The 8,637-nt window shown below is 38.7% G+C and overlaps 1 protein-coding gene across 1 annotated transcript; it reads left to right on the forward strand.

Annotated features, from left to right (window-relative positions):
• The first annotated feature begins 3,435 nt into the window (after nt 1-3,435).
• Nucleotides 3,436-4,642, forward strand: LOC143853262 (protein SRC2-like). Its single transcript, XM_077362987.1, has one exon. The coding sequence runs from the start codon at nt 3,616-3,618 to the stop codon at nt 4,456-4,458; it is 843 nt and encodes a 280-aa protein (XP_077219102.1). The 5' UTR covers nt 3,436-3,615; the 3' UTR covers nt 4,459-4,642.
• The last annotated feature ends 3,995 nt before the right edge of the window (nt 4,643-8,637 follow it).

Here is an 8,637-nt window from a genome sequence, read left to right on the forward strand (position 1 = left end):
TGTGGGCGTGCCAATTAGTAAGATGAGTCCAAAAAATTCAATTCAAGGGGTAATGGATCCCGTCCCTTGGCATTGGATTTCATGTCATTGAGAAGAAGAGGGAATGTCACTTCTTCCCGGGGCTTTTAATTAATGCCTTTTGAACAAAGGATTTTTCGAAAAACACGCTTGCCAAAGTGATAGGCTTTGAATTGATGCATGCATAATGCAAACGATGCGACGGTGATCAACAAGAATCCGATCAAATTCTAAACAGAAGTATACAAACATGCACCAATACGAAGGATATAGAACTGAAATTTAAAAGTAATGCAAACCAGAGATGATGAATCCATTGTTTCAAGTCTTCAATTCTTAGAGTAAACTACAACTAAAGAAAAGTAAAAATAAATTATGACATGTTTTGAATTGGTTCTGAGACTTCTTCTTCGGACGCAATTGCTCCTTTATATAGATTTCTATTGAAACTATTCCCAATTGCTGATCTTTGGGAGGGAACCTGTAGTTTTATAACTGTTAACTTGCATTTTGAATTTTAAAACTTAAATAAGTTTGAGAATCATTGTCATCTCCAATCTTTTGGAAAATGACTGTTAGGGAATAACTACTCTGATTCTAACGGATAAATATCATCTCCCTAAAATTAACTTCAACCAACCTTGTTCAATTAGACTGACCTTCCATTTATGATAATATCCCTCTGAATTAACCATAATTATATCAGAAAGATAAAATAAAACCCATCTGAAATGTTTTTCTTCCAATCCAAACATTTCTTCCAATCCAAACATGGCCTTATGGATGAGTCGATCAACATGCTCAGTCCTTCAATCCTCCATTGTGATGGTCCAAGCCATTTGAGTATAAAGCGACTTGTTGAATGATCCAAACCACATCAATCATCTATTGTGCCGTACTTAGAAGATCCTAACCCTCCAATCTGTGCCCTAACAAAACCATGAAGAAAGGTTTTAAGATAATACACTTCTCTAGACTTATTTAAAGAAACATATTTTTCAACCTTTTTTGTAAGAAACTTCACTCCTTTTGTTCTACTTTTCCTAAAAGTAATTTCATTTCTAGACAGACTGGGAAAGGGATGAAATATTATTTTCCTTCTTATAAATCATAAATGAATTGGAAAAGCCAATGCTTTGAACACAAGGGGCTTGAAAAATGCTTTTCAAGGGATCCATTTGTCTGCATATCCGCTTCAGATCTGATACACATATCCTCTTCGTAATCCACGGTTGGGATCCTATTGTCAAAGTTTGGGTCATGATCTATGTCATATCAGACCGTCCATTGGGGTGCTCTGGATATTTTTTTTTGTGTAGTACACCATTTGGGCTAACAAAGAGGAATTACCAAAAAAACCAGAGACGAAAACGGAATGTCATTTGTCATAAATGAATGAAAATATGAAGGATATTTTCATATATTGGCTTTAGTAGAGAATGAAATCAATCAAGATCAAATACTCTGAGATTAGAAGATTTGATTTGATTAGGCTATATTGGTTGGTTGGTTGGTTGGGTTAGATTAAGCAAGTGAATTAGATTAAGATAGTGTCTTTCCATAATTATCTTATTCTCTTGCTATGATTATCATTTGAGTGTTCTATAAAAATACTCCTTGTGCTTAATGTAAATTATCTAAGATTAATATAATTTTCTATTATTTTACAGGCTTCCCCCCATTGGGATCTAGGATGATCTATTGTATTTATTGCCTAGGTATTGGTCATTATTCGAAATAAATTTGGACATTAGGATATGAATCTAATGGACACGGTTCAAATCCAGTTGTTGAGCCCGAATCCTATCAATCAATGTTCGGATCCTTTCGATCCATCAGACCGTCTGGGTCCATTGACACCTATACCTAGGAGGATACAACTGTACGTGTGAGAAAAAAAGAAAATAAATGAACCATGACAATTAATTAGAAAATAAGAGGAAGAGATTTTATACGGCCGTGAAGTGAGTGTGGGCGGTACCACCCTTGATATTTGATCCAACATCAAACCACTTTTCAAAGAGTCTGCTGTTGGATCGAATATCAAGGGTGGTAATTTTATCCCTCCATCTCCATTTCAATCTTTTTAAATTCACTTAGTAGTGCCCTGTAGATCAAGCAGCTAAGATAATCCGATCAACATGGGACCAAAAAAAATTGTAGCTTTTTTCAATTAAGTGATATATTCATCCCTTTTTTTTTTTAAAGAGGGCAGCCCCTTATAGTAATTTAGGACTACTCTTTTACACTAAAAGGGGAATATATCATGTGAGCGGTTTTTTTTTTTTTTTTTTTTTTTTTTCAGGCAAGCTGGGGTTAGGCATACCCCTACCGGATATATTCATAAAAATAGAGATACAGCATGAAAGCCAAAAGGCAAACCCCCAAAGGCCAAAAATTATCCTAATTTTAGAGGGGATCTTGAAATGGAGGGAAGCACACATGTAGGAGATGGTCGGATGAACGGAACTGGGGATTTCCCTTTCCTATCCTTCTTTTTCTGAACTGTTTGCCATGAACCATCTGTGAAGTGAGAGTCCGAAGATGAAGGAGCTACTGAATTTGAAGTTTCCGTTGGAGTAATAGAACCAAGGCCTTCAAGGACTGAGAATTTATTTCCAAATTAAATAGCATTCCTATGATGAGGCACGGGGGGACTAAAGCTGGTCCGAAGAGGGGAATTCCTTTCCAAGTTCTGATTTGGAACTTCATATTGATGGATGACTGAACTCAAAATCTCAGTGACAATTTCAGAATGGATTATGCTGACGGGTCTCCATTCTTTCTTTGGTTGAGCTTGAACATGATTTGAGTGAGCTTGGCAAGCTTTGGTACTGTGACTAAAGTCCTTGCAAAATGAACAGGAACTCGGTTTCCAATCATAATTAATTTGCTGAATAATCTCACCTGAGTAGGTACGAACCTTTAGAATCTGGGAGGGATTGTTCAGCACTTACTAGCTCAATAGCCTTGCATAATTCAGCCTAGATGACTCAGTTGTTTGAGTGTCAATGTAGAGGGGCTTGCCAATCAAGCTAGCAATTCTGCCTAGAAAATGATGGTTCCAAAACTTTAGATGGAGCCCATGAAGCTTGATCCAAACCGGAATCTCCGTGAATTTTTTTTCTTTTCCATGGTGGTATTTGGATCCCATCTCTGAAGAATCAATGGCCTTCCCCCATAATTTTGACCATTCTCCTCAGTAAGTCAGTATCATGGGTTTCCTTATCATCACTTAAAACGGTCACTAAAATTAGGTGCTGTTAGGAACCTGCGTGAAACGAACGCGTCTTCTACAGAGTAAAAACAAACTTCGAGGAGAAGATAACAAAACCGACCCTAGGGGCATTCTAGTAAATTCAAGGAATACCGACGACTTTTCTTATATGTAGATTATGATTCTTCTCCAAATAGATAACGCGTTGGGTGCCGTTACCAAGGAGTTTCTCAAAAAACACCCAGAATAGAAACTTCCTACCTCCTCCTCCCTTGTTCTTATCTCAAACCACTATAAATAAAGCCCCCATCCCTAGCGTTCTCTTTCTCATCTCTCTCCTCCGCCCCTCTCTCTCTCGATTTTCTCAATCTCCTTCTACGATGGAATACCTGCCGTTAGATCTTACAATAATCTCCGCCAAAGATCTGAACGACGTTAATCTCTTCAGCAAGATGGACGTATACACGGTAGTCTCAATCGGAGGCGACCCCCGTTCAAAGCAACGGACTCCCGTTGATAAACAAGGGGGAAAAAACCCAACCTGGAATTTCCCCATGAAATTCTCCGTAGACTTAACGGCCGTTAACCAAAACCGTCTCCTTCTCAATTTCCTCCTCAGGTGCGAACGAGCCCTAGGCGATCGTGACATCGGCGAGGTCTCCGTCCCCGTCAAAGAGCTTCTCGACACCTCCTCCGGCAAGGCTAAATCGGCTCAATTTGTCAGTTACCAGGTCGGAAAACCGTCTGGAAAACGTAAAGGTGTGTTGAATTTCTCCTTCATATTCGGTGATCCGGTCACTGCTCCATCCCTTAAATCGGCCGAGCCGGTCACCGCCTATCCGGTCGCAGGACCCAGTGCCCCATACCCTCCTCCGGCTGCCGCTTACCCTCCGGCAGGGGCTTACCCTCCGGCAGGGGGCTACCCTCCGGCAGGGTACCCTCCAGCACAGCCGTATCAGGCACAGGCGGGATATGGGTATGGTGCGCCGCCTCCGCCGGGATATGGGTATGGATACCCGCCGCCGCCGCCGCCGGGGAATTATGGGTACCCGCCGGTGGTGCAGGCGCAGCAGAATCAGCGGAAGAAGAATAAATTTGGGATGGGAATGGGTGCGGGGTTGTTGGGAGGAGCTCTTGGTGGGCTTTTGATTGGAGATATGATTTCTGATTCGAATGATGGTTATGATGGTGGGTTTGATGATGGTGGTGGCTTTGATTTCTGATCTTTTCTTCTGGGTTCTTTCTTTTTCTTTTGGGGTTTTTTTTTTTTTTTCTTATGTGAAGGTTGGTGGGTGATGAGAGTTGGATTTTGTTGGTCGGATGATGGTTATGATTTTAAGATGGATGTAATTTGACATACTGGGTTTAATCTCTCTGATTGTACAGTCTTTTGATCTTGTTTCTTGAGATCTTTTTTTTAGATATTTTCTTGATAGCATGCTTTAATTTTTAGGGTCTCAGCTATCAGAAATTCAGAATCGATTGATATCGGAGCTGAGTTTGTGATTTAATTTTGGAATTAGTTTCAAAATTTCTTAATACATGGATTTGCAAATTTGATACTTTCATCTCTTTTCCAGCTTTTCCAAATCTAAGCTGGAAAGAAAGGGGTGGAAATATCAATCCCACGAATATCAATAAAATTGACAAAAATGTTCTATTTTTTGGCCCCCTCGTAGGATAATGCGCCCACTGGTGGGTGACTTTAACGCTTTTTGACGTCAAATCACGTTACAGGGGGCGCATTTTCCTAGATACCGCTGCCTTTCTACATGATATTTTCACCCTCTTTCCCCACTTGTCGCTTTCACGTATAAAGATAACTAGATAATAATGCACGAAGGTGGAAAATTAAAGGTGGGATGTTTGATCACCAAACCATAGGACCCACCTACCAGTACAATTTGGATCGTTGTGAATGGATGGTCCACATTGAATGGATCTTGGCAACAGGTTTAAGCTTTTATTTAATGATTACAACAATTTTTAGGATAAAATAACGCTTTTAGTTGATCTGAACCGTTCATCTAATAATTCGTATGTTAGATCTCTAATCAGGACATGCCAATCGGACATTCTAACATTCAATTCTATGCATTTTTGTTCAATGAATGTGAAGGACAGGGAATAGTCTACATTCAACTGCCAAAAGCACACATTATCGGGTGTGTGTGTTAGATGTTTTCCAACTTTAGGGCTTCTAAAGATGTATTTTTCATGTTTTAGACTTCCTAAAACACTGATTTTCATGTTTAGAGTTATTAAGCGTGTATCGCCTTGCATTTTAGCAACCTTTCATTAAAAAAATATTAATCCCGACTTTTGTAAAGGTTTTGGAAGGCAAGTGGGCTCAATTAACTATTGCCAATTTGTGCCTAAAGATCCAAACGTATCTGGGCATAATGGCATGATTATAAGTTTTATGGGAGCCGAAATTTGGTAATTTGGTTCCAAATTCCGGACCCAAATTTTGAAATTTTGTAACACTTTTTTTTTTTAATAAATAATGTCATTAAGCTGAAATTTCGGTAAATTACCGAAATTTTGGACCGAAATTACCGAAATTTCGGACTGAAATTACCAAATCCGAAATTTGGTAAATGCGAAAAATTGAATTTCGGAATTTTTCGGTTTCGGTCTCGACCGGTATCCGAAATTTCGGATTTCGGTCGAAATTTTAAACCATGGTCATACCATCGAGATATTTTGTGAGGAGGAGAAGGAATGGAGGGTGGGCGGCTTCTGGTCAAAATCATCATTCACGTGGAAAGTTCTAATTGGAATTGGGGTCATTCTAACAATGGACACACTATGGTGATCGAGTGCTCAACCACTTTCTACTTGTCAAAGTCAATCTCAAAAAGTCAAGAACAACTTATCCAATGATTCCCATTGGGTATCAGAATTGTCCAATCAACTTGATTTTGTGAAATCCAATTTAGGGCATGTTAGATGTGTAAAACAACCCGTTACTCTAAAAGCTTAAGCTGTTAGAGTTGGTGTTATTTAATCTCAACACTCCTCTTCATGTGTGACCCCTCAGATTTTTAACGTCAAGGAGTTGTTGGGTTTAGAATTCAAGATCTCTGTTGTGGCAATAACTTTGATACCATGTGAAAGAATCGATTACTCCAAACTAAGAGTTGGTGTTATTTAATCCTTTATACAAGATGCCATGTTCGATTATTAGATGAAAATTACATTAATTTTGAGTCCAATAATTGGTTTGGGGGCTCACCATCGGTTATCATAATCTCAAACGAACAAGGTTAGTCTCGAACTCTCGGTCAATAAAAGTGGACCCCTCTATGCTATAGTGCCGTGTCTGTGTGCCACAAATTCTATAGGGAAGTGATATATCCGCCCCTTTTGATCACCAAGAACACCCCTGTCAGTGTATCAATGACTAAAGAGGGGTTGTTGTACTTATGTTAGAAAAATTCAATGCCCTTGATTGCCACAGACACTGACAGGGGGTGTTCCTAGTGATCAAAAGGGGTGGATACATCACTTCCCATTCTATAAGCATGTGTCTGGGCTCTAAAGAAGTAAGGAAAAATCCTCCCTGTAATAGAATAAAATATGTAAAATTACCAAAATTCACCATCATTAAAGCTTAGTTACCACGAAATCTTTTGAATTTTGGATATTTACAAAAATCAAGCCTTCACTCATGGATGGGTCACACCATCGAGGTGTCATATCCGAATGTTTTCTCACTAAAAGTAATATTTGATGCTTAATAAAGGTAATGATATTTGAACAACCATGTTTTGATAGTGGGGCGAGCTCTCCATGTCTTTTGTTATTAAATCAGCTCTCAAACGCAATTCCAATTGGGGTTGGGCCTATCAATGGATGAGGCTTTGTATCTCAACCTTGAGGTCACAGGTTCGGTCCCAGCTTACCTATCAAAAAAAAAAGGTTATTCCAATTCCGAAAAAGATCTCAACAGCTAATTGAAAAGTAAAAGGCAAGGTGAGTTCGGCCCATTATCAAAAGATGGTAGTGGTAGTGAGAATATCAATACCCTTAATAAAAAGAGAGAAAAAAAAAAAAACATTTTAGGGTACTTTATGCAAATGGGAGATGATTTTAGTAGTTACTTAAATTTATGTCATTTTCTCGGTGAAAAACTATGGTCGAGGGACTATATAATTTAATCCAATATATCTGTGTGACAATTAAGGGGTAGTTTCGTAATTAAATTCAAAGTTAATGCTCTTTCTAAGACACGTGTACAAAACCTGGCGGTTGTTCGTTTCTCTTACTTCCGTCAACGCCGTAACTGGCCTTTATAGTTAGTCATAAGTCATAACCATGGTTAACGCTCCAAGATTCTGCCATTATTTTATTACCCGCTTTACAAATAAAGAAAGAAAAAAAAATATTAACCATGGTTAAGGCTCCAAGATTCTGCCTTTATTTATTCCTCGCTTTATTACAAATAAAGAGAATAAAAAGGCTAAAAAGCCTCTTTTAATCTTTTTTTTTTTCCGCACTCGCAAGATTTCGTCGAAATACTAGTCTTTTTATCGCAGCAGCATACGTGTACTGCGATGCATATCGTGGGCCACCCTCGGATTTTGTGGGCCCCTCTGAGAGTGCAGTTCCTACTTGAATAAAACCTCTAACAAATGAAATAGAGTCAAAAATGGAAAATTAACAAAAAAACACCATGATTAAAATTTAATTGCTAAGAAACCATGGTTTTAAATTTCGGATTTCGGTCCGAAATTTAGGTAATTTCGGTCCGAAATTTCTTTTAAATGCCATTGTTTATTTTTTTAAAAAGTGTTACAAAATTTCAGCCGAAATTTGGAATTTTCGAATTCAGAATTTCAGTCCGGAATTTCGAACCAAATTTCGGACTTCGCTGAAATTTCGGTTTTCGGTGGGGTCCGAAATAGTTACCAAAACCGAAATTTTAAACCATGCCGTCAACTACTCAACTCCAAAAGGCAGATTTGGCTAATCATGGTTAGGCATTAACCATGGTTAAGGCAGAATTGATTCCAAAGATTTAAAAACACAATGAACCATGGTTAAGGCTCCAAGATTCTTCCTTCCGAGTTTTTATACGGTGCTCGCTTTACAAATAAGCGAAAAAAAATCCCTTTTATTCTCTTTCTTTTCCGCACATAAGATAACGTCGAAATGAAATACTCGCAGCCGCATACGTGTACGGTGATGCCTATGGTGGGCCACCGTCGGATTTTGCGGGCCCCACGTAAGGTCTATGTATGTCCGGAATTTTATTTTACATTTTTCTTCATCTCTGGCAAAAGCAATTCCCTCATCTTGAGATCTGATCTCCACCGTACAAACCCATCAGATTAACTGCCAAGGGAAATCGCTCCAAATTTGACAAAAGTGAGGTTGGTCCTTTATATCCAAATTTG

This window comes from Tasmannia lanceolata, unplaced genomic scaffold (genome assembly GCF_043159265.1).
Source record: "Tasmannia lanceolata isolate RefF3 unplaced genomic scaffold, GAP_Taslan_0.1 ptg000019l, whole genome shotgun sequence".
Taxonomy (NCBI): domain Eukaryota; kingdom Viridiplantae; phylum Streptophyta; class Magnoliopsida; order Canellales; family Winteraceae; genus Tasmannia; species Tasmannia lanceolata.